The sequence below is a fragment of the Myotis daubentonii genome, chromosome 15 (genome assembly GCF_963259705.1).
Source record: "Myotis daubentonii chromosome 15, mMyoDau2.1, whole genome shotgun sequence".
Lineage (NCBI taxonomy): Eukaryota > Metazoa > Chordata > Mammalia > Chiroptera > Vespertilionidae > Myotis > Myotis daubentonii.
The window spans coordinates 9,872,638-9,898,701 of record NC_081854.1 but is presented as its reverse complement, the minus strand read 5'-3'; the positions used below and the strand labels follow the sequence as shown (position 1 = coordinate 9,898,701).

General features: G+C 54.9%; 1 protein-coding gene across 1 annotated transcript; it reads left to right on the top strand.

Moving 5' to 3' along the window:
• Window positions 1–3,167: 3,167 nt before the first annotated feature.
• Window positions 3,168–13,597, top strand: C5AR1 (complement C5a receptor 1). The gene is made up of 2 exons (XM_059666014.1): window positions 3,168–3,300; window positions 11,858–13,597. Exons 1-2 carry the CDS (start codon window positions 3,298–3,300, stop codon window positions 12,911–12,913), a joined length of 1,059 nt encoding a protein of 352 aa, XP_059521997.1. The 5' UTR covers window positions 3,168–3,297; the 3' UTR covers window positions 12,914–13,597.
• Window positions 13,598–26,064: the final 12,467 nt, after the last annotated feature.

Here is a 26,064-nt window from a genome sequence, read left to right as displayed (position 1 = left end):
TAGGCACAATGCAGGGAGGCAAAAGGGAAAGCAGGAAGAAACCCCCTGCCACTGACAGTGTTCGGAAACCCAGGGGGGAGCTAAGAGCTGCCCCCCCAGCCATGATCGGAGAATCAGGTGCTTTTGCCGCCCTGGCCAGTGATAGCAGGAAGTAGGGGTGGAGCCATGGATGGGAGCTGGGCACGGTCGAAGCTGGCAGTCCCAGGAGCTAGGGGTCCCTTGCCTGGGCCTAAAGCGGAGCCCACGATCGCGGGGCCGCTGCAGCTGCGGGTCCCCGCTGCCCGAGCCGGACGCCTCAGCCAGAGGCGTTAGGCCTGGGCAGGGGCGGAGCCTGCAACTGCGGGGAGCTGGGGGTCCCCTGCCCAGGCCTGACACCTCTGCCGGAGGCCTCAGGCCTGGTCAAGGGGCCGATCCGGTGATTGGTGATCGGAGGGTGATGAGGGTCAACTCCTCTGGCGAGGCATCAGGCCTGGGTTGGGGGCGGAGCCGGGGATTGGGGGGATATGATGGTCCCCTTGCCCAGGCCTGAAGCCTGGGTCAGAGGCGTCAGGCTTGGGTGGGGGGTGGAGCAAGCGATCAGAGGGAGATGGGGGTCCCCTGCCCAGGAATGATTCCTGGGCCAGAGGCCTCAGGCCTGGGCGGGGGTCAGAGCCAGTGATTGGGGGGAGATGGGGGTCCCCTGTCCAAACCTGACACCTCTGGCGGAGGCGTCAGGCCTGGGCAAGGGGCCGATTAGGAGATCGGAGGGTGATGGGGGTCTATGCCTCTGGCAGAGGCATCAGCCCTGGGCAAGGGGCAGAGCCAGCAATCGGAGGGGTCTGGGGGTCCCCTGCCCCGGCCTGACGCCTGGGCCAGAGGCATCAGGCCTGGGCTGGGGGCAGAACCAGTGATGGGGGGAAATGAGGGTCCCCTGCCCAGGCCTGACGCCTCTCTCAGAGGCGTCAGGCCTGGGCAAGGGGCCGATCCTGCGATTGGAGGGTGATGGGGGTCAACGCCTGAGGGCTCCCAGTATGTGAGAGGGGGCAGGCTGGGCTGAGGGACACCCCCCCCCCACACACACCCAGTGCATGAATTTTGTGCACCGGGCCCCTAGTCCTATATAATAAAAGCCTAATATGCTAAGTGTCCAATCGTCTGGTCAGCCATTCAACCAATCAAAGTGTAATATGCTAATGATATGCTAAGGCCGCTCAACCGCTCACTATGACATGCACTGACCACTAGGGGGCAGAACATCAACCAGTCAACCAGTTGCTCTGATGTGCACTGACCACCAGGGGGAAGACGCGCCAACCGGTAGGTTAGCTTCCTGCTGGGTCTGTCTGATCGGAACTGAGCAAGACAGGCCAGACATGCCCTGGAGCCCTCCTACGGTCCCTCCCCAGCTGGCCAACCTCCTGCGTTCCTCCCTGGCCCCAATTGTGCATTGGTGGGGTCCCTCGGCCTGGCCTGTGCCCTCTTGCAACCTGGGGCCCCTCAGGGGATGTCAGAGAGCTGGTTTTGGCCCAATCCCACAGGCCAGGCTGAGGGACCCCACTGGTGCACGAATTCGTGCACCGGGCCTCTAGTAAGAAATATTAATCATGCTCTGTTGCCCTAGCTGGTTTGGCTCAGTGGATAGAGCATTAACCTGCTGACTGAAGGGTCCCGGGTTCGATTTCAGTCAGGGGCACGTGCTCTGGTTGCAGGCTCAATCCCCAGCTGCTTATGGGAGGCAATCAATCGATGTGTCTCCATCAGTGTTTCTCTCTCTGCCTCTCCCCCTCCTTTCCACTCTCTCTAAAAATCAATGGAACAATACCCTCTGGTGAGGATTAGCAAACAAACAAAGAAACAAAAAACAAATGGATGCCTCTCTCTCAAACCAATAAATAAATAAAAAAATTAACCATGCTCTGTGAACTGCGATTGTTTTGTTCTGATTAAATGTGAAGGCACATTCTAACCCGGCTGGGAGCTGCATGGGGGACCTTGGGAGCTCACCTGGAAATCTGGCTCATCCCTCACATCCGGGAGCTGCTTATCATCCTGGAAAGATAACAGCCTTGCTGCAGAAACCAGGGGCACCAGCCCTTTGCGAACCCTGAGCCAGCGTTACCTGCCAAGCGCCCATCTTGCATACCCCCATTCTTATCTCTTTCGCCTGCCTCTCCAAGTCATCTTCATCCTTCTACCCAGCGTGAGCAGCTGGCTTATGGGGGGCTGCAGAGCAGATTTTTGTGGATGGCCTGCTGCTCTCCCTTACTGCCCGCAGGATTGAAATAAATGCTCACATACGATTCAACCCCGTCTGCAGAATTGGCTCAAGCCGTGGCAGGCAGCCCGGACCCAATGATTGTCCGGTTTCATTCGGGCCTCGAAGCAACCTGCTTGGGAGGCTGGGCTCGCCCTCCCCCCTGCCCAGGACCTCAGGGGTGTTCAGGCAGGTTGGACTCTAAGCTTTTTAAAAATATATATTTTATTGATTTTTTGCAGAGAAGAAGAGCGAGGGATAGAAACATCAATCAGCTGCCTCCTGCACGCCCCCCACTGGGGATGTGCCCGCAACCAAGGTACATGCCCTTGACCGGAATCGAACCTGGGACCCTTCAGTCCTCAGGCCGACGCTCCATCCACTGAGCCAAACCGGTCAGGGCAGTGATGGCGAACCTATGACACGCGTGTCCGAGGTGACACGCGAACTCATTTTTTTGGTTGATTTTCCTTTGTTAAATGGCATTGAAATATATAAAATAAATATCAAAAATATAAATCTTTGTTTTACTATGGTGGCAAATATCAAAAAATTTCTATGTGTGACACGGCACCAGAGTTAAGTGAGGCTTTTTCAAAATGCTGACACGCCGAGCTCAAAAGGTTCGCCATCACTGGTTTAGGGCACAGACTCTAAGCTTTTTGGCGCAGGGGCCCTCGGAGGAGGAGGGAAAGAGAGAGAGAGAGAGAGAGAGAGAGAGAGAGAGAGAGAGAGAGAGAGAGAGAGAGAGAGATGGTCTCAAATGGGGAAACCACAGCCCGGAGAGGGGCCGCGCGGATACCGCAGGCATCTCTTCCCTCTGGCCTCCTCCCTCCTTGGGCGGGAGGGAAGTTTCTCAGCGCTCCGAGCCCTGATCTCTGCTCCCCTGGCTGCCCCACAGGAGCCCAGCCTCGGACCCCGAGTGCAGACCAATGAGGACCTCGGGGCGAGGGCCGGGGGACGGGTCATTTCCTTCCTCCCCATCTGCACCTCCCTCAGGGCCATAAAAACCACAGACCTCGGGCAGGAGGGCGCCGGTCCGCGGAGAACTAGGGAGACCCAATATGGTGAGTCTAGAAGCGGGGTGGGTGCCGGGGCCTTTGCTCTCTCTTTCTGGCACCCCCTCTTCCACTCCCTCCCCCTACTCCCCCCCCCCCCCCCCCCCGTCGTCCATTTCTCCCCTTCGCCCCTGGCCCCCAGCTCAGACTCTCACTCCTGCGCTGGGACACGTGCAGCGGTTCTCAACCTTCCTGAGGCCGCGACCCTTTCATACAGCTCCTCATGTGGTGGGGAGCCCCAACCATAACATTATTTTCGTGGCTACTTCATCACTGTGATGTTGCGACTGTTATGGATCGTCATGTAAATATCTGATAGGCAGGATATATTTTCAGGGGTCGCGACCCACAGGTTGAGAGCCGCTGCGAGGAGTCAGCCCGCCCAGGAGTCAGCGCGAGGCCGGGGGTGGGGGGGGGGCGGGAGGGGGGGCCTTGCGTCCCCCCGGGCAGGGCGTTGCGCCTCGGGTCTCCCAAGTACAAGGCTTTCTCCCTCAAGGGGAGGGTCCAGGCAAGGCCGCCGGGCGGCCGCAGGGCAGGAGCGCAGGTGGCGAGGCTGCCGAGAGCCGTGCGGAAGGACGCTGAAGGCACTGACCGGGACGGTGGGTGTTCTGAGCTGTAGAGGCAGGGAAACTGAGGCAGGAGCGGAGAGGACCCCGTTACTGAACGGCCGGGCTCCGCCGCCTGGGGGGCCGGGTTCCAGAACCGGGCGCGGTGGCTGCCAGGCAGGTGGATCTCGTTGCAACAAGGAAAGGAGACGGGGTCCCATCCAGAGCTCTGCCCGGGGGAGGGAGGCTCAGCCGCGGCTGAGCCCTGCTGTTCCGTCCGTTACAAGTTGATTTCTTCTGCGCCTTTGGCTACACTTCACAGGCTGGGTCCCTCTCAAGCGCCTTCTGCCCACAGCCTGTCTGCAAAATCCCGGGCTGTATTTTAACGTGGAGCAAGAATAGGGTTTAGCCCTGGCCGGTTTGGCTCAGCGGATAGAGCGCCGGCTTGCGGACTGAAGGGTCCCGGGTTCGATTCCGGTCAAGGGCATGTACCTGGGCTGCGGGCACATCCCCAGTGGGGGGTGTGCAGGAGGCAGCTGATCGATGTTTCTAACTCTCTATCCCTCTCCCTTCCTCTCTGTAAAAAAAACCCAATACAAATATGTTGGGGGGAAAAAAAGGAATAGCGTTTAGTAAGAGCCGCTCAGAGTGTGAGATCCTTGTCTGATTGGAGAGCCGGGTCCCTGGCGGTTGGTTGGTGGGAAAGCCAAGGCTGGTCCACGGATTCCGTGAGTGCCCTCGGGAGACCGGGGTGAGGGGGTGAGGCCGGCTGTGATTGAGCACCTGCTGTGCTCGCTCAGAGCTCTCGTCTTGCTTCATCGGGGGAAGGGAAGCAGGAGGGGGGTGGCGCGGAGTTGCTTCATCCCCTCACTTCACCTTTTAGACCCTGCGCGTGCGGAGGGGACTTCAGAACAGGGTCCCGGTTAGCTTCGACTTCTGCTTCTTTCTGTAGACTAGTTCCCAGTGCCGGAGGGTGTGAACTGAAGAGCCACTCTCCGGCCCTCCTCAGAGCCTCAGGCTCCTTGTCACTGCTCCTCTGAGGCAACCGTGGACACCAGGTCACAAACATCCCACCGGTGCTCAAGGACGGAGGCCAAGTCCCGCCTTCTCTGCGCTCTTAAGTCCTCCCACTTCTCTTTCTCTTCTTGGTCGTCACCCCTAATCCAAGCTCCCGTCTTCACTGGCCTGGATCCCTGCTCCAGCCTCCTCTCTGGCCACCTCTCTACTCACAGTGGCCAGAGCCATCTTTCTACGCTGAATGCTAACCCAGCCCCTCTGCAGCTCAAAGACCATCCATGGCTCCCCATTACCCCAGGATAAAGTACAAATTCTTTACCGTGGCATCTCTGGATCTTCCAGCCTCCTCTTGGCCACCTGCCAGCCACGCCTACCTTTCGTGTTTTGGTGGGTAGCACAGTCCCTGCCTCTCACCACGTGGCTTCCTGCCTTGAAAGGCCCCCCCGCCCCCCCTACTCTCACGGCACTTTAAGCTTCTCAGGGGAGGCTCTGGAGTTCAACTCGCAGAAGTTCTCTGCCACCTGCTAACCGTGAGGACTCAGGTCTCTGACATTCCCGGCCGCCTCAGTTTTCTCATCTGGGAAATGGGTGTTGCGAGAGCAGCAACCCCCATAGGGTTGTTCTGTGGATTAGATGAGATAATACACGAAAAAGGGCTGAGAACAGAGCTTGGTGATTATGATTTCTATTTTATAAGAAGTGCCGTGTCTCCTCCTTCACCCTGTCCTCCGGTCCATTCATTCATGTCACCTCAGTGCCGCCACCCTAGTGCCAGCCACCGCTGTCCCTCACCTCACGGGACGGTTCCAATCTCCTCTCCTTCCGGCTTCTGTTCTGGAGCCCTTTGTCCATGCAGCAGACTAGGGCTCTTGCCACGGGCCTGGGAACTCAGGGACAATGGTAGCACCTTGCCCTCCTGGTGGCTGTGACATAAAGGCGGTCATTAGCGAATGAATGGCCGGACACCTGGCAAGTGCTTAGAACAGTGCCGGGGGCGGGTAGGAATGCCTTGGCCCCCCGTGGCCATGTGCGGCCGCTGGAATTCAGTTCACATGACACACCACCAGGTCAGTTTCTCGGATGCAGCGGCCACAGTTCACGGCCTCCACGGTCAGGACCACCTTGGACGGAGCCCGTGAGAGCGTTTCCCTGGCGCAGAAAGCCCTGCGGATGGTGCTGTGGTTTTACTTCTCCGGGACGGCCTCCCTTCTGCACACTCCCGGCTCAGTTCCTCTCTCCTCCCAGACCCTGACTTCCTGCCAGGGAAGTTTTCCTCCGGCCGGTGACTGTGCGTGCGAGGAAGAGGTACCCTTAAGGCCTTTCTGAAAGGCCCAGATTCTCCCTAAGACCGGCAGTGCGGGGTGGGCGTGCACTCACTGCTAGGGGCCTGCGTCCGCCCGCCCACTGCCCTCGCCTGGGCACCACCCTGCCAGGGGCCCTCTGTCTGCTCCTTTCTTTTCTTTTTCAATATATTTTTATTGATTTCAGACAGGAAGGGACAGGGAGAGAGAGAGAGAGGGAAACATCAATGATGAGAGAGAATCATGGATCGGCTGCCTCCTGCACGCCGCCTCCTACTGGGGATCAAGCCTGCAGCCCGGGCATGTGCCCTTGACCGGAATCAAACCCTGGACCCTTCAGTCTGCAAGCTGATGCCCTATCCACTGAGCCACACCAGCTAGGGCCTCTTTCTGCTTCTGGAACCAGACTGAACACAGGCGCGTGCCTCACGCGAGCGCGGGCGCGCGCGCACACACACACACACACACATATACACACATACACACATACACACACACACACAGTAGGAGAGAATGACAGAGTGGGAGGGGAGAGGCAGGGAGAGAGAGAGGGGGGGACAGTTCTGTCCTCTTTCGTTGGTAGCCTTACGCACTCCTGGGTCCGTGCTTTGTTCTTTCACCTCGATCTTGGAGCTCTTTCCCCATCAGGGCCTCACTTCCTCCTTTTTGGTGGTTGCATAGTATTCTGCTGCCCGGACGGGCCGGGCCCCCTGCGGCTGGGCACCACGGTTATGTCCGATCGGCGGGGAGCCGTTTGCAAGGCCCCGGCTGGAAACCGCAGCGTTTGAATCAGCGTCTTTTGTCCGCATCATCCTGAGAGGTCAGAGCCCAGGGAGCTCTGTCAGCTGATGAGAGGAGGGATGACGCTGTGGGCACGAGGGGGGGGGGAGGGGATGCTCCCTTTTTGGGGTCTGACTCATTCTGCAGCCAAGAAAGGCAGATCGCTTGTGCAATCAGCAGGGGAAGGGGTAGACTGAGGGGGGGACATTCACAATATTTAACAACCTGCACACGCCCCCCTCCCCCCCAAAAAGCCAGGGAATGGGGCCTCCTGCAGTGCCTGGCATTAACCTTTCTTGACTGGAGCCTGGGGGCCGGGAAGGGGAGGGACCCAGAGAAGCAAAAGGGGAAGGCAGGTCAGGGTGGGGAGAGCTCAGGGCAGGTCTGTTCACCAGTGGAAACATGGCGATGATTTTAGCTTTCTACTTTGAAATATTTTCACACTTTATATAGAAAAACTAGAGGCCCGCTGCACGAAATTCGGGCATGGGTAGGGTCCCTGGGCCTGGCCGGCGATCAGGGCCCATCTGTGGGGCAACCGGTGGGCCAATTGGGGGCCCCCTGCTGGCACCCGCCTTGGCTGGCCTGGGGCCTGCGGGTGGGGGCAGTTACCAACACTTTGCCATTCTCAGTCATCCAGAGCCTTGCTCCTCCCTCCCCGCTCCCCCCTCCTCCCTCCCCTCCCCCTCCCCCTCCCTCCTCCCCCTCCCTCTCCCCTCCCCCTCTCCCTCCTCCCTCCCCCATCCCCCCTCCCTCCCTCTCCTCCCTTCCCCTCCCCCCTCTTCCTCCCCTTCCCCCTCCCTCCCTCTCCCCCTTCCCCTCCCCCCTCTTCCTCCCCCTTTCCCCCTCCTCCCTCTGCCCTCCCCCTTCCTTCCTCCTCCCTCCTTCCCTGATTTCAAAGAGGAAGGGAGAGGGAGAGAGACAGAAACATCAAAGATGAGGCATGTGCCCTGACCGGGAATAGAACCAGTGAACTCTTGGTTCATGGGGTTGATGCTCAATCACTGAGCCACACCAGCCAGGCTAATTTTTAGTTTAAAAAAATAGATTTTGAGAGAGAGAGAGAGAGAGAGAGAGAGAGAGAGAGAGAGAGAGAAACATAGTAAAAGCATAAACACAATACTTGTTACCCTCACTAAAAGTAGCATCGATTCCTTCTTATTGTCAAATATCCACTTGAAAAAAATTTTTTTATTGTTTTCAGAGAGAAAGGGAGAGGGAGAGAGAGAGAGAGAGACATCCATGATGAGAGAGGCTGCCTCCTGTGCGCCTCACACTGAGGATCGAGCCCGCACCCCGGGCACGTGCCCATGTGCCCCGACCGGGAGTCGAACCGTGACCTCCTGGTTCAGAGGTCGATGCTCAACCCCTGAGCCACGCCGGCCGGGCTAGCCAGGGCACTTTTAAATTTCCCACAGTGTCTCAAACTGTCTTGTTTCCCAGTCGATTACTCCAACCAGGATCCAAACGAGGTCTCCATGTTGCCTTTGGTTGATATGCCTCCTAAATCACTTTTAATCCATGACACTTCCCTTCCTTTCTTTCTTTCTTTTTTTAAAAAAATGCTATTTATGAGGGGGAGAAACCCGACCATTTGTCCTGTAGAGTCTCCTACTGTCTGATCGGGTTGGTTTCGTCCCTGTGGTATTATTTATCGTGTTCCTCTCGGCCCTGCCTTTCCTGTAAACTCCTAGCTTTAGATTTAGAACCTTGATTAGATTCATGTTAATTTTTATTTTTTATTTTTTTTGGCAAAAATTACTTCATAGGTGGTGCCGGGTCCCTTCTATTGCCTCACGCCAGAGAGTACAGGAAGTCTCGTTCTTCTTGGGGTGCTGGGCTGATTGCTGGGCTCGGGGTGCCAGCCCTACCTTATCGACGGTCAAGTTCCTGTCAATCTTGCACCTGGTGGTTTTAATCAGATGTCAATGATCACCACCCAGATCCGTTATTTCCTTAATTCCATCATTCCTCCCATAGCTGTTATTCTTTGATTCTCCTCTAAGGAACCACTTTCCGCCCTGGCTGGTTTGGCTCAGTGCGTAAACTGTAGGCCCGCGGACTGAAGGATCCCGGGTTCGATTCTGGCCAAGGGCACACACCGCTATCGCAGGCTCTATCCCCAGTGCTGTTCAGAGCCTGTGCAAGAGGCAACCAGCCTATGTGTCTCTCTCACACCAATGTTTCTCTCTCTCTCTCTCTCTTCTCCTCCCTTCCACTCTCTCTAAAAATCAATGAAGCCCTAGCTGGTTTGGCTCAGTGGATAGAGCCTGTGGACTGAAGGGTCCCACGTTCGATTCCAGTCAAGGGCACATGCCTGGGTTGTGGGCTCCATCCCCAGTAGGGCGCGAGCAGGAGGCAGCCAACCAATGATTCTCTTTCATCATTGATGCTTCTCTCTCTCTCTCTCCCTCTCCCTTCCTCTCTGAAATCAACAAAAATATATTAAAAAAATTAAAAAATAGCCGAAACCGGTTTGGCTCAGTGGATAGAGCGTCGGCCTGCGGACTGAAGGGTCCCGGGTTCGATTCCGGTCAAGGGCATGTGCCTGGGTTGCGGGCGCATCCCCAGTGGGAGATGTGCAGGAGGCAGCTGGTCGATGTTTCTCTCTCATCGATGTTTCTAACTCTCTATCTCTCTCCCTTCCTCTCTGTAAAAAATCAATAAAAAAAAATTAAAAAATAAAAAATAAATAAAAATCAACGAGAAAATATCCGCAGGTGAGGACTGACAAACTAACAAAAATTAAGCGCCCCTTTCCCACCCTGACTCTTACTCTACACACAAATGGAAGGATAAATGCTCGATTCCTTCCCGTTCCAGAACGTGAAGGTGACTAGTGGGTTTGCTTGTTTTTAGTATCGATGTGAACTCAGATCTTTATATATAAACTAGAGGCCCGGTGCCTGGATACATGCACCGGTGGGGGCCCTCGGCCTGGCCTGCGTCCTCTAGCAATTCAGGGCCTCTCAGGGGATGTCAGAGTCAGTTTTGTCCTGATCCCTGCAGGCCAGGCCGAGGGACCCCACCGGTGCACGACTGGGGCCTGGGAGGGGCCGCGGGAGGGCTCCAGGGTGTGTCCAGCTGTCTCGCCCAGTCCTGATTGGCTGGACCCCAGCAGCAAGCTAACCTACCTGTCAGAGCATCTGCCCCCTGGTGGTCAGTGCGCATCATAGCGACTGGTTGAACGGTCAGACACTTAGCATATTAGGCTCTTATTATATAGGATTATTATATAGGATATGTGTCATTCCCTCACAGTTCCTCTTATTATCAGGTATCCAAATTTTCCCATCTTTGACTAGTGGGAGCCTTTTCAGACTGTCTTTTGTATCCCTTTGACATGTCCCCGTTAAAAATTTCCTTACTTTCTGAGAGGTTCTGGGGTCATCATATCTATTTCCTGTCCCAGAACAGGAATCAACCCTTCTCCAAGGAGTCCTGGCTTGTTTGAATGGCAAATGGTAATTAGAGACGATAATCTTTGTTCTTTTTTAAAACTGATTTTTTTTTTTGGTTAATCCTCACCCAAGGATATTTTTCCACTGATTTTTAGGGAGAGTGGAAGAGAGAGGGAAAGAGAGAGAAACATCGCTGTGAGAGAAACACATCAATTGGTTGCCTCCTGCAGGAGTCCTGGCCAGGACTGGGCAGGGGAGGAGCCTGCAACCAAGGCACGTGTGCTTGACCGCAGTCGAACCCGGGACCTTTTGGTCTGCATGCCGATGCTCTATCCACTGAGCCAAACCGGTTAGGGTGGCACGTGTTCTTTCCACATTCTGGCTATTGTACATGAACATAGGGGCACGTACATCTAGTGCAATAAGTGCTTTTGATTCTCTAAAATATTACATTACGATATTATTTGTCTTGGTGACTCGATCTTTCGGTGACCGCCTCTCCCCGCTGCCTTAAAGGTTGTGCCTGAGTTTGTGGGGCCTTGGGGAACAGCTGACTGCTCCAGGATGCCATCTCCAGACAGAACACAGAGCTGCCCCCGTGGGTGCCAGGCAGCAAAAGGGGGTGATGTGGTGGTGAGGGGTAACCGGGACCCTGGTTATAGTTACAGCATCGCAGTGTGTGGGTGATATTAAGCATGTCTGACAAGCAGCGTGTCATGGGTTGTGACCACAGCTTGCAGCAAGCCTAGGCGTTAATCATTTGATTGCTGAATTGTGGGGACCTCCAGGGACTTCACGGGGAGGTGGTGGGGAGGCAGGGGCCCGAGAGCCCAATCAGCAAGGAAGAATTTTCCATCTACACTAATAAAAGAGAAAGATGCAAATTGGCCGTACCTTCGCAACGCCCACCAGCCAACCAGGAGCGACTATGCAAATTAACCCAACCAAGATGGTGGGTTAATTTGCATATGCAGGAGCCCAGCGGTCGTGGGTGGGGCAAGATGCTTGTGTTGTCGCCATGGTGATGATGCAGGCATTCCACACCGCCCCAGCGGCTCTGGACCTCTGGCGACTGTGGGAAGGCGGAAAGGCGGCTCCGGCTGGAGTGAAGGCGGTGCTGGCAGCCAGGGGAAGGAAGGCCCATTCTTCCACAAATCTTCGTGCATCGGGCCTGTAGTCTATAATAATAAAAGCGTAATATGCTAATCAGACCGGACATCCTTCAGGATGACCTTCTGGACAAAGCTGGGGCTGCAAGGGAAGCCCGGGTCCCAGGTGCCTGCCGGCGGCGGGAGGGAAGCCAGTGCTGGCCGCCTGGGGAAGGAAGGCCTACTCTTGCATGAATTTTGTGCATCGGGCCTCTAGTATTTTAATAAGTGATGCGACACCCCTGCTGACTCTCAGCAGGCCCCCATTTCCTAGAGAAACCTGGGGTGGTGGGCTCAAAGCCACGTGGCTCTGGTGGACCCCCTGGCACCTGTCTGCAGACTCACCTTCTCCCTGCCTCTCTGCTTCCACCCAGGACTCCCTGGAAAACGACGACTATGACTACCCTTACACCTGGGACCCCAACACGTCAGTGGATAACTCTTCCTACACCGTGAGGCTGAGCACCCCGGACATACTCGCCCTGGTGATCTTTGCGGTGGTCTTCCTGGTGGGAGTGCCCGGCAACGTCATGGTGCTCTGGGTGACGGGGATCGAGGTCCGCCGAGCCATCAATGCCATCTGGTTCCTCAACCTGGCCGTGGCGGACCTGCTCTCCTGTCTGGCGCTGCCCATCATGTTCGTGACGGTCCTGCATCACAATCACTGGTATTTCGGGGGCGCCGCCTGCCACATCCTCCCTGCCCTCCTCCTGCTCAACCTGTACGCCAGCATCTTGCTCCTGGCCGCCATCAGCGCCGACCGCTTCCTGCTGGTGTCCAACCCCATCTGGTGTCAGAACTACCGAGGGGCAACGCTGGCCTGGGTGGCCTGTGCCGTGGCCTGGGGCCTGGCCCTGCTGCTGACCATCCCCACCTTCATGTTCCGGAAGGTGTACAAAGAAGACTTCCCCCCCAAGACGGAGTGTGTGGTTAGCTACGGCCGCAACAGTACCCAGGAGAGGGCCGTGGCCACCCTCCGGCTGTCGGTGGGCTTTCTGTGTCCGCTGGTGATCCTCACCGTCTGCTACACCTTCCTCCTGATCCGGGCCTGGAGCCGCAGCGCCACGCGCTCCACCAAGACGCTCAAGGTGGTGGTGGCGGTGGTGGCCAGCTTCTTCGTCCTCTGGCTGCCCTACCAGGTGTCCGGCATGCTGCTGGCGTTCTTTCCCAGGGAACACCACCACTTCAAAGCCGCGTCCCGGTTCGACGCCCTGTGCGTGTCCATCGCCTACGTCAACAGCTGCATCAACCCCGTCATCTACGTGGTCGCCGCCCAGGGCTTCCACGCCCGGCTCCTCAAGTCCCTCCCTGCCAGGCTGCGGAACGTGCTGGCCGAGGAGTCCGCGCTCAGGGAGTCCAAGTCCTTCACGTCCAAGTCCTTCACGCTCTCCACGCTGGACAGCTCAGCCCAGAAGAGCCAGGCGGTGTAGGGGACGCCCGCCCGCCACTCTGCCTTCCTTCCGCTCCATTCTCTTCTGCTTCTTTCAGCTCAGCTCTGGGTGAGCTGGTGGTGTTTCACTGAGCTCTCCTCCGTCCGTCCTCATTTCCACGACCCACGAAGACTGCCTGCTGGGGCCACACAACCTTTCTCTTCACCTAAGGACGTAGAAACACAGACACCGATATGCCAGGAGTTGCCCTGGTCGGCTTGGCTCAGTGGACAGAGCGTCGGCCTGCGGACTGAAGGGTCCCAGGTTCGATTCCCAGTCAGGGCACCTGCCCGATCCTCAGTAGGGGGTGTGCAGGAGGCAGTCAATCAATGATTCTCTCCCATCATTGATGTTTCTATCTCTCTCTCCCTTTCCCTTCCTCTCAGAAATCAATAATATATATATATATATATATATACCAGGCACTTGTTTGCACCAGGAGAGAGGGTGCAAAGAAAATACAGTCAAGCCTTGGCCAGGTGACTCAGTGGATGGGAGTGGCGTCTCATATGCCAAGAGGTGGTGGGTTCGATTCCTGGTCAGGGCACAAACCCAGGTTGTGGGTTTGATCCCCAGTCTGGGCACCTAAGGGAGGCAACCGATCTATGTTTCTCTCTCTCCCTTCCTCTGAAATCAAGTAAAAAATGTATTTATTAAAAGAAAGAAAATACAGTAAAACCATAGAATACAGAGGCATGGAAACATTCCAATCTTTCAAAAATGGTTCTGTATTTATTTTATGGGGAGTTGGAAAACATATGTAACTGGTGTCTCCAAGGTTATCCTTGTTTAGGACAAAGCAAATTACACGGACCTACGCCCGGCCAGCATGGCTCCGTGGTTGAGCATCGACCTAGGAACCAGGAGGTCACGGTTCGATTCCCGGTCAGGGCACATGCCCAGGTTGTGGGCTCAATCCCCAGGGTGGGGCGTGCAGGAGGCAGCCAAGTGATGATTCTCTCTCATCATTAATGTTTCTATCTCTCTCTCCCTCTCTCTTCCTCTCTCTGAAATCAATAAAAACATATTAAAGCCCTAGCTAGTTTGGCTCAGTGGATAGGGCATTGACCTGTGGACTCAAGGGTCCTGGGTTCGATTCCAGTCAAGGGCACATGCCTGGGTTGCAGGCTCAATCCTCAGTAGGGGGTGTGCAGGAGGCAGCCGATCAATGATTCTCTCTCATTGTTGATGTATTTCTCTCTCTCTCTCTCTCCCTCTCCCTTCATCCCTGAAATTAATAAAAATATATATTAAAAAAAAGTACACGGACCGACTAAGCTTCTGGAAGTGAGTTGATTTCAAGAAAAAAAGAAGTGAAAATGTTGCTTAAATGGGCTTTAAAACAGTTTTGAGTGAAAAGATGGCGCGTGGTTATGGAGAGAACCCCGCAAGGAAGGCGGAGGGTGGGAGCCCCTGATCAGGCACCGCCCGGCCACGTGCTCACGGAGGAATTTGCCTTTTTATTGTGTAAACGACTGTCCACTTGCAATTAAACGTTTTATTTGGACACGTTGCAGACTGCGGTGCCGTCGTCCGTGATCAGACCCGGGGGTCTGTGCCCCCTTGATTGTTTCCCTCAGTGGGAACATCTTGCAAAACGAAGTTGCGACATCACTGCCGGGATGTTGACACTGACGCCGCGCAGGTAGAGGACACTTTCGTCACCAGGCTCCCTCGTGACCCCTTTTTCCTGCCACCCCCACTTCCCTCCACTCTCCTCAGCCTTGTCCCCAACCCCTGGCAACCACCAGCAACTGCACCTGCACCTGCACCAGCACCTCCCCCTCCGACTCCCCCACCCCCTCCCCCTCCCCTGCCCCTCCCCCTGCACCTCCCCTCCCCCTTCCTCTTCCCCTCCACCTGCACCTCCCTCTCCACCTGCACCTGCACCTCCCCCTCCACCTGCACCTCCCCCCCTTCCCCTCCCCCTCCCCCTGGTGGTCAGTGCGCATCATAGCTACCGGTCATTCTGCTGTTCGATCAATTTGCATATTAGGCTTTTATTACATAGGATAAATATTATGTAGTACACTAGAGGCCCGGTGCACAAAAATTTGTGCACTCGGGGGGCAGGGGGGGCGGTCCCTCAGCCCGGCCTGTGCCCTCTCGCAGTCTGGGACCCCTCGGGAGATAACGCCCTGCTGGCTTAGGCCTGCTCCCGGGTGGCAGAGGGCAGGCCCAATCCCTAGGTGCAGCCCCTGGTCAGGCTCAGAGCAGGGCCGATTGGGGAGTTGGGGCGCTGCCCCGTGTCATGCACAGAGCAGGGCAGATTGGGAGGTTGCGATGCCACCCCCAGTCACACTCAGGGTAGGGCCGATCGGGGGGTTGGGGCACCGTACCCTGTCACACTCAAGGCAGGGTCGATGGGGAGGTTGCGGCGCCACCCCCTGTCACGCACAGAGCAGGGCCAATCCAGGGGTTGGGGCGCTGCCCCCTGTCACGCACAGAGCAGGGCCTATCAGGGGGTTGAGGAGCTCCCCCCTGTCACTCAGAAAGTAGGGCTGATAGGGGAGTTGGGGCACCGCCCCCTGTCACACACAGAGCAGGGTGGATCAGGGGGTTGGGATGCCACCACTCTCACACTCAGGGCAGAGCCGATGGGGAGGTTATGGCTCTACCCCGTCACACACAGAGTAGGGCCGATCAGGGGGTTGGGGAGCTCCTCCCTATCAGGCACAGAGCAGGGCCGATCAGGGGGTTGGGGCGCCTTCCCCTGTCCTGAACAGAGCAGGGCGGATAGGGAGGTTGTGGCCCCGCCCCCTGTCACACCCAGAGCCGCAGGGCGATCAGGGGGTTTGGGCACTGCCCCTTGTCACGCTGATCCCGGTGCCGGGAGGCCTCTCGGCTCCGCTGATCCCGGTGCTGGGAGGCATATTACCCTTTTACTATATAGAATAGAGGCCTTGTGCATGGGTGGGGCTGGCTGGTTTGCCCTGAAGGGTGTCTTGGATCAGGGTGGGGGTCCCCACTGGGGTGCCTGGCCAGCCTGGGTGAGGGGCTGAGGGCTGTTTGCAGCTGGTCACACACCCTTCAGGGTGGGGGTCCCCACTGGGGTGCCTGGCCAGTCTGGGTGAGGGGCTGAGGGCTATTTTCAGGCTGGCGAGTGACAGAAGCTCCCAACCGCTCCTTTTTTTCTTTTTAATTCTGGGCCAGCTTTAGCTCTGAGGCTCCAGCTCTTAGGCCTCCGCTGCTGAAAGTAGGTAATCGAAACAATGTATAACTCCAGCTCTGACTCCAGCTCTGAGATCCCAGCTCGCTGAAAGCTGGTTTCTGGGTGTGTTTTTTTTAGCTTCTATATTTGTTAAAATGTTTCAAACTGCAGGCTCAGAGGCCTGCAAGGCAGGCGGGGAACGTTGGTTTCCTCCGTCACTGAAGCAAGCAAGCCTCATGTTCGCTTCGAGCTGCCTGGCTGCCGGCTGCCATCTTGGCTGGCAGTTAATTTGCATATCTCACTGATTAGCCAATGGGAAGGGTAGCGGTCGTATACCAATTACCATGTTTCTCTTTTATTAGATTAGATGATTGCCTGTTATATGAACAGCAATATCGTACACAGTTGTATTTATTAAATATTAAATATATTCATTGCTATTTATTAGTTTAATAATTAAATATACTTATAATTATACAATAAAATATAATTACATATAATTATATAATATAAAATGTATAACTATATTATATAATACTAGAGGCCCAGTGCACAAAAATTTGTGCACTCGGCGGGGAGGGGGGGGTCCCTCAGCCCGGCCTGTGCCTTCTCGCAGTCTGGGACCCCTCGGGAGATAACGACCTGCTGGCTTAGGCCTGCTCCCGGGTGGCAGAGGGCAGGCCCAATCCCTAGGTGCAGCCCCTGGTCGGGCTCAGAGCAGGGCCGATTGGGGAGTTGGGGCGCCGCCCCCTGTCATGCACAGAGCAGGACAGATTGGGAGGTTGCGATGCCACCCCCAGTCACACTCAGGGTAGGGCCGATTGGGGGGTTGGGGCACCGTCCCCTGTCACACACAGAGCAGGGCCCGTGGGGGGGGGGTTTGGGGAGCTCCCCCCTATCAGGCACAGAGCAGGGCTGCTCAGGGGGTTGGGGCCCCGCCCCCTGTCACACACAGAGCCGCAGGGCGATCAGGGGGTTTGGGCGCTGCCCCCTGTCACGCTGATCCCGGTGCTGGGAGGCATATTACCCTTTTACTATATAGGGTAGAGGCCTGGTGCGTGGGTGGGGCCGGCTGGTTTGCCCTGAAGGGTGTCCTGGGTCAGGGTGGGGGTCCCCACTGGGGTGCCTGGCCAGTCTGGGTGAGGGGCTGAGGGCTGTTTTCAGGCTGGGAGTGACTGAAGTTCCCAACCGCTCCTTTTTTTCTTTTTTTTTAATTTATTCTGGGCCAGCTTTACCTTGAGGCTTGGCTCCAGCTCTTAGGCCTCCGTGGCTGAAAGTAGGTTTCTGGCCTTTGCTTACAATGTTTCGAATCTGCTGGCTGAAGTCCGGAGGTATTTGTTACAGAGTTTCTTAAACTGCCCGCTCAGAGGCAGCGGCAGGCGGGGAACGTTGGTTTCCTCCGTCACTGAGGCAAGCAAGCCTCATGGTAGTTTCAAGCTGCCTGGCTGCCGGCCGCCATCTTGGCTGACAGTTAATTTGCATATCTCGCTGATTAGCCAATGAAAAGGGTAGCGGTCGTACGCCAATTACCATGTTTCTCTTTTATTAGTGTAGATAGACACTATCTAACGTTAATACTATATGCATGTATGTAATGTATACGTATTGATACAGTAGAGTAATATTAATGATATGATTCTATTATAGTGCTATATATAATGATATTTAATATATCAAATAATAATATAGTCAATAATTATTTTGCTTAACTCAAAATATCCAAAATACTTTTAAAAAAATATGTTTTTATTGATTTCAGAGAGAGGGAGAGACAGAAACATCAATGATGAGAGAGAATCATTGATCAGCTGCCTCCTGCAGGCCCCCTACTGAGGATCCAGCCTGAAACCTGGGCGTGTGCCTAGACTGGGAATAGAACCGTGACCTCCCGGTTCATGTGTGGATGCTTAACCACTGCGCCACACCAGCCGGGCCAACATATTTTTATTTCAACATGTAACCGGTGTGAACAATCATTAAGGAGATCTCTTACTTGTGTTTTGTTTTGTTTTGTTTTGGGCCAAGTCTTCAAAACCCTGTGTGCATGTGTGTCACACTCACAGCGCGTCTCAGTGCGGACTGGCCCGTTTCAAGTGCCCAGGCGCCCCCAGGACTGGTGGCCACCCCGTTGGATGGCCCAGGCCTGACTCCCCTTCCCTGTTTGCAAGAGGAGGTGGAGTGCAGGGGACGCCCGTCGTCATGCGGCGCTGGCCCGGGTTTTGCAGGTTCCACGCAGCCGTGTCTGCTTGGGGACAGCCTTTACGTAAAGGTGCCGTCTGAGCCCTAGGAGGACAGGGCCCCGCCGGGCTGCCTGGCTTTTGATAGGAAGCGTTGGCTGCTGGGCAGCAAGGTTGTGGAGGGGAAGACCTGAGCCCAGACACCTGGGCGGGGGCCCCGGAAGGAAGATCCTGGGTGTCCCTTCTACCTCGACTGCCAACATCCCTCCTCTGCCCTCTGCCCAGGCTGGCTCCAGGCCTGGCTAGTTTTCTCTCTCTGTCTCTCTGTCTCCTCCTTCTGTCTGTCTCTCTCTCTCTGCGTGGTCCTTCCCTGCTTCCCCTGCCGTTTCTCCCTCTGCCCTCACATGTTGGCCTTCTGGAGTTGTCTCTGCAACACGCTTCTCACCTTTCCGATTTCACCATGAACAGCTTTCTTCAGGGTGTGGACGCCACAACCACTCACCTCGCCCACACTGACTTGGCCTCTTCTCCTAAACCTCCCCCTCCCCTTGCATCCTCTCCCACTTGTGTCCCTGCCTCTCCTCCTGCCTGGTCTTCCAGCTGCCCGGACTGTTTATAAAAAACCATCCCGGTCCCTATTCTACCTTCCTTCAGGATGCAGCCTCCTCCGGGAAGTCCTCCCTGACTTCTCCCTCTGCCTCCCCTCTCTCACGCCCCATCTCTGTTCCTGGCCATCCCTCAGCTTTCCCGGTTGGGGGAGTGAGCTGTAGGCAGGGAGGTCTTTCCCTCATCCCGATTCGGGAAGGAATTGCTGTCCCAGGAGCTGTGCCCCATAACAGTTTTCTAGAAACATTTGGAGGTCAATGGGTGAGATTTAGGTGGCTTCTTGTCAGCCCGTGCCTGGTGCTGCCCAGCCCTGCCCAGGAGGAAGTGGTTTGACATAGAGGCAATTGCCAAACTTGGGGTTTAGGAATCTGCTGGCTCAACCAGTCGGAAGAAGAAGTGGTGGGGGAAGGAAGTGGATGAGGGTTTTGGCTGAATCAGCTGTTTCCTCCACCAAGTCCCCTGCCACCCGCCCACTGTTAGGTCTGATCAAACCATCAGATCGATTCCCCCTCCCCTGGGACTGGCCTTCAGGCAACTCCACAACGGACATTCCACTTGCTTTCACCGAATTCCACTCCTCTCTCCCCTCCGGAGCTTCCCAGGATCCGGACCTGCACAGAGAATCCTCCGCCCAGAAAAAGCCCGCCTGGGGCCCTTTAAAAACCTCCAGCTCCCCGCCTGTGGGTGCTGGCGCCATATGGGGGCTCAGCCCATCTGGTATCCAGATACCTAATCAATTCGTAATTCTTCACCCCTTTTGGCCCCGTGTGTTCCTCCTGCGGCGACCCTAACACCCGCTGTTCCCAGGCCTGCTCAGGGCCCGCTCCCTGCCTCTGTGCCACACCTGGCACCTCCGGGGGGCGTCACTCCAGATGAGCTCCGTGTGGCAGAATGTCACGTGAGCCACACGCACGCTTTCCCATTTTCCAACAGCCAGGCGAGAGACCAGCAACGAGGAACAGAAAAAACGAGGTAAAATTAATTTTGGCGATACATTTTATTGACTCAAATATACCTCAAATATTATCATCTAAATATGGGATCAATATAAAATAAGTTCAGCTCTGACCGGTGTGGCTCAGTGGATAGAGCGTCGGCCTGCAGACTGAAAGGTCCCAGGTTCGATTCCGGTAAAGGCATGTACCTGGGTTGCGGGCACATCCCCAGTAGGAGGTGTGCAGGAGGCAGCTGATCGATGTTTCTCTCTCATCGATGTTTCTAACTCTCTATCCCTCTCCCTTCCTCTCTGTAAAAAATCAATAAAATATATTTTAAAAAAAAATAAAAAAAAATAAAAAAGATTCCCAGGTGATTCTCATGTGCAGCCGAGGCTGAGAACCACTGGGTTAGGGTCTAACTTAGACCATCTCCAGATTCTGACATGGACCAGCTGGAGGCCCATGCCTCTAGGACGCTGAGGTTCTGGTGTGATGTTCTAGAATCCTCTGATCCCAATAGCCTTTGACTAACGTGGCAGGATCCTTTGGGTCCAATGACCTAGGATTCCAACGCCCGAAGCGTCTGCGATTCTAACGCCCTAGCCTTCAGAGACAGAGTCCTCAACCTAGGTGAGGGGTCAGCAAACTCCAGCCCGCAAGCTGTTTGCTCTTATAAATAAAGTTTTATTAGAACACAGCCACGCCCCATGCCCTCTGTGGCTGCTTTATTCTACCGGGAAGATTGGGTAGTTGTGATGGACACCAGGCGTGATCTCCTGACCAGGAAATAGTAAGCTATTTACTCTCTGTTCCTTTACTGAAAAAATGGACTGACCCTCTGATCTGCATAGTCAAAGGTTCCAAGACGATTCGAAGACAGATGGTACTTTTACAGATATTTACTGAATGGTGTGCTTTATAACTTACACGTAGGTTCCATACATTCCTTCCTGCGCATCAAACATCGCTTAATAATATAAATGCTCAGCAGCGACTGGTTTCGCCCTGGCCGGTTTGGCTCAGTGGGTAGGGTGTCGGCCCGTGGACTGAAGGGTCTCAGGTTCGATTCTGGTCAAGCACACACCTCCATTGCAGGCTCGATTCCAGCCCTGGTCTGGGCTCATGTGGAAGGCAACCAATCGATGTGTCTCTCACATTGATGCTTCTCTCTCGGTATCTCCTCTCCCTTCCACTCTCTCTAAAAAAAAAAAAAAAATCGCCCTAACCAGTTTGGCTCGGTGGATAGAGCATCAGCCTTTGGACTCAAGGGTCCCAGGTTCGATTCCGGTCAAGGGCATGTACCTGGGTTGCGGGCACATCCCCAGGAGGAGATGTGCAGGAGGCAGCTGATCGATGTTTCTCTCTCATCGATGTTTCTGACTCTCTATCCCTCTCCCTTCCTCTCTGTAAAAAATCAATGAAATATATTTTTAAAAAAATCAATAGAAAATATCCTTGGGTGAGGATTAACAAAAAACAAACAAACAAAATAAGAGACTGGTTTCTCCATTTTAGCCATTCATTCACCCTTTCAGGCTTCTAGAATTCCATCAAATCGCCAAACTTCATCCCATTTTGGTGACGGGGTGTAAAGTTTCATTGATTTATTACTTTATTTATTTATTTTTTAAAATATATTTTATTGATTTTTTTACAGAGAGGAAGGGAGAAAGATAGATAGCTAGAAACATCGACCAGCTGCCTCCTGCACACTCCCCACCAGGGATGTGCCCACAACCCAGGTACATGCCCCTGACCGGAATCGAACCCGGGACCCCTCAGTCTGCAGGCCGATGCTCTATCCACTGAGCCAAACCGGTTTCGGCAGATTTATTACTTTAAAAAATTGTAAAATAGCCCTGGCTGGGCGGCTTAGATAGTTGGGTCATCAAAAGGTTGCAGGTTGGATCCCTGGCCCCCCAGTTGGGGCAAATTCAGGAGGTAGCCAATCGATGTGTCTCTCTCACATCGATGCATTTTTTCTCTCTCTCTCCCTCCCTCCCTTCCTCACTTCCATTCTCTCTAAAAGTCAATGGAAAAACATATTCTCAGGCGAGGAGTAACAAAAATAAATATTTGTAAAACATGCATGACATAAAATTCACCAGTCGTGGCATGTACAAGTGCATTCACAATGTCGTGCAGCTGTCACCACGATCTAGTTCCAGAACGTATTCCTCACCCTGAAGGCACCCCGCCCCCACCCCGCATACCTATCAACTAGTCAGTCCCAGGCAACCATCAGCCTGCTTTCTGTGGCTACAGATTTGTTGTGGGAATTCAACCCGTTTTGACTGACAGCCGTGTCTGTTTCCTGGGGGGTCGATGTCATAACTGCCTGGGTGTCCTCTCATCCTAAGTTCCCCCCCATGTTGACGTGTAGAGACCCTGTCCTGGGCCCACAGCACGCCCCAGACACCAGGCCCCGGGACTCAGTGGCCGAGGAGTTTATGCAGATCCCGTGGCCTGAGAAAGGGTCTCGTAAACCTATCAGATCAAACGAAGTCTGAGCGGCTCCAGTCCCCACTGTCCCCACCCTCAGCTCTTTCCTTCGAATCTATTTCTGACCAGAGAGGGTTCCCGCAGAAGCGGCCTTCAGGACGTGGGGGGAGGGGGCAGAGGGAGCGTCTGCCTTCAGGGAGGATGGGGGTCTGGGGCGCGGCGCGGCCAAGACAGGGTCACCCCCACCCCAAGAGACGCCTGGAGACGCCCCAGGTCCCATGGCAACTTCCAGTCTCTTGTGTCAGAAACAACTTCCTCTAACAACAGGATCTTGTTCTCTAAACAGCCATGAAATAAATATATAAACATATGCCCTCCACGTCTGACGCACGTGGACGGAAAAGGAGCCACAGAGACCCAACAAGCTCAGGGGCGGCCTGTGTGGCGGCCTGGACTCTCAGAGATGGAAGGCAGCCAGGTAGGATGGCCTGAACGTGAAAGTCCTAAAAGTGAGTCACGTCCTGGGCCCGTAGCTTTCTTGACAAAGGTCAGTCTTTACCTTAAGTGAGCCCGTCATTATCATTTTGCATCTAAGATAACATACCTTGTGTGTGTGTGTGTGTGTGTGTGTGTGTGTGTGTGTGTGTGTGTGAATCCTCGCCTGAGGTTATTTTTCCATTGATTTTTAGGGAGCGTGGAAGAGAGAGGGAAAGACAGAGAGAAACATCGATGTGAGAGAAACACATCGATTGCTTGCCTCCTGCACGCGCCCCGACCAGGGTCCAGGGAGGAGCCTGCAACCGAGGTGGCTGGAGTCGAACCCAGGACCCTCTGCTCCACAGGCTGATGCTCTGTCCACTGAGCCAAACCGACTCGGGCTAAGATAACGGACCTTTGAAACGTCAGAGGGAGCTCCTTTTCCAGCCCCCTCAGGGTGCACTCAGCCACCAGGGCCGAGGCCCGCGACCCCCTGGGTGACCCGGGCCCTGAGTACCACCTCCACGTGCTGTACATGCCGGTGACCCACTCCCCTGCGCCCGCCCGTGCTCAGAAGCACGTGTCTCCCCCGTTTTTACTGTTACCCCAGCCCCAGCGCTTTCCCTTCTTTGCTTTCTCCCGCCCCCTTCATCTACCGCCCATGGGGCTCACGTAACCCTCCTTACGTCTCCTGCGTGGACTGTAAGGTGCAAACATAAGCTGCAAAGCGGCCACGCTCAGGGGCACTCTTTCCGATTGTTGAGATGTTGCTTCCAGGCCGTTGTCATCATTTTGGCTCAGACTCATACAAATTCTCTACGGCTTTGGATGCTTCTTACAGCGACGCATCACACGAGGAGAGACACGCAAACACACACAAAAGACATGCCCAACAGCCCTGGCCGGGTGGCTCAGTTGGTTGGAGCGTCCTCTTGTGCACCAAAAGGTACCGGGTTCGACTCCCAGGCAGGGCACATGGCTAGGCTGTTGGCTCCATCCCCTATCGGGGGCTCGAATGGGGGGCAACCGACCCATGGTTCTCTCTCTCTCCCACTTCCTCTCTCTCTCTCTCAAATAAATAAATAAATTGGTGAACAAACAATTCCAAAGTTGGAGTGAGAGCCCTTTCCTCTTGCTAAACCTGCTTTCTTAAAATGTAAATTCTAAGAATTTATATCCTTTCTGTGGTTATTTTTAACAAACATTTACATAGTGTGTTCTGTGAACCAGGCACCACTGTGGGTTTTAAATTTTCTTCACCCATTTTTTAAATTTTTTTAAAAATATATATTTTATTGATTTTTTTCAGAGAGGAAGGGAGAGGGATAGAGAGTTAGAAACATCGATGAGAGAGAAACATTGATCAGCTGTCTCCTGCACACCCCCCACTGGGGATGTGCCCGCAACCAAGGTACATGCCCTTGACCGAAATGGAACCTGGGACCTTTCAGTCCGCAGGCCGACGCTCTATCCACTGAGCCAAACCGGTTTCGGCTGATCACTTTTTAAAATTGATTTTAGACAGAGAGGAAGGGAGAGGGGGAGAGAGAGAAACATCAATGTGAGAGAGAAACATCGGTCGGTTGCCTGCAGCCTGGGCCTGGCCCTGACCGGGGTTCGAACCTGTGACCTTCCGGTGCACCGGACAACGCTCCAACCAACTGAGCCAGACGGGCCAGGGCACATTTTTCACTCATTTAATGCCCGGAGTAAAATGTCCACGTCACAGGTGAGGAAGTTGAGGTTCAGGGGGACTGAGGTCCCACAAGTCATCCCCGGTGGACCTGGAATCGGAACCTCATCGTCCTGGCTCCCGAGTCCATGTTCTCAGCCTCCATGCTGTGCTGGGCGGGAGCTGGAGAAGCGCTACGGTCAACATCTTCCCATTTCAAAGTTGGACAACTGAGGCCCACAGAGGAGAGAGTGTGTCCCTGGACAGGGACCAGGCCCGGGGCAGGTCTGCCTGTAGTGTGTGGGTTCTTGACTTTGTGCAGGAGAGATTTCACAACGTGAGTCCGGGTGACTGTGAGAGTGTGTTTATTAAAGCGGGGACGGTGACACAGGGCTGCTGTCAGCTCACTGGGAAGTCAGAGAAAAGGGGGCCTTGGGGACAGGATAGGGGGCGAGCTGCCGCTGCCCACTGCTCTCCTGGTGGCAAGTCTCGTGGGGACCTTTAGAGTTTTTAGGAGGAAGTAAAAGTTCATGCCCGCGAAGGGGCGTGGGCGTGCTCTAGAGCGAGCCACTGCTGGCACCCTTTGTCTTGAGGGTTTTATCTCTCTTCTGCAGGCGAGGATCTTAGGGGAGGGTTTTGGCAGAATATTCATCAGTTTTCTAGGTGTGTGTGTTTTTAAAAATATATTTTTATTGCTTTCAGAGAGGAAAGGAGAAGGAGAGATAGAAACATCAATGATGAGAGAGAATCATGGATCGGCTGCCTCCTGCACGCCCCACACTGGGGATCAAGCCCGCAACCCTGGCCTGTGCCCCGCCCGGGAATCGAACCATGACCTCCAGGTTCATAGGTCGACGCTCAACCACTGAGCCCCTCCGGCTGGCCAGGCTCCAGGTGTGTTTTTAATATGCAGATGCATCCAGATGAGCGTAGAGTGGAGTTTGGGATTATGTCTTGGTCTGCTTTGCTGTTTTAGTTTTATCTTGGGTCTGTCTGGCTCTAGTGTTTTGTTTTGTTTTGTTTAATATATTTTTATTGATTTCAGAGAGGAAGGGAGAGGGAGAGAGAGATAGAAGCATCAACGATGTGCGAGAATCATTGATCGGCTGCCTTCTGCACCCGCCAGGGATCGAGCCCACAACCCGGGCACGTGCCCTTGACCGGAATCGAACCAGGGACCCTTGAGTCCCCAGGCCGACGCTCTATCCACTGAGCCAAACCGGCCAGGGCGAGTGGGGCTCTGGTGGGGAGCTCCAGCTCCCCTGACCTCATCTGTCCTTGGGTTCGGCCGGCACCAGTGGCAGTAACTGGGCATCTGTTCTCTCGCTCCCCGGCCAGGGGGGTTAAGCTCCGTGCTCTCTGGTGTCCTGGGTGAGGGGGGAGAAGTCTGGCGATTCCTTAGCTGGCTGTGCTTTGTTCAAATTGCTTGGCCTGGTGTAGCTATCCGTCTCGGTTTCCCATCCCACTTGCCCAGGAATTTTCCCAGCTTCTTGCTATCCTGCCAATGGGGCTTGTGTGTGTTCCGTCTGCCTCTGGGGCCTCAGGCTCTGTGGTCGTCGCTGTGGTCTTTCTGTGGAGGACTCGCCCCCAGCTGTCTCCCCCGGGACACGAGAGGCAGGAGCAATTACTGGTCAGTCCTCAGGGCTCAGCCGTGGAGGCTGGGAGGGGGCGGCAGGCTGTGGGTGCTG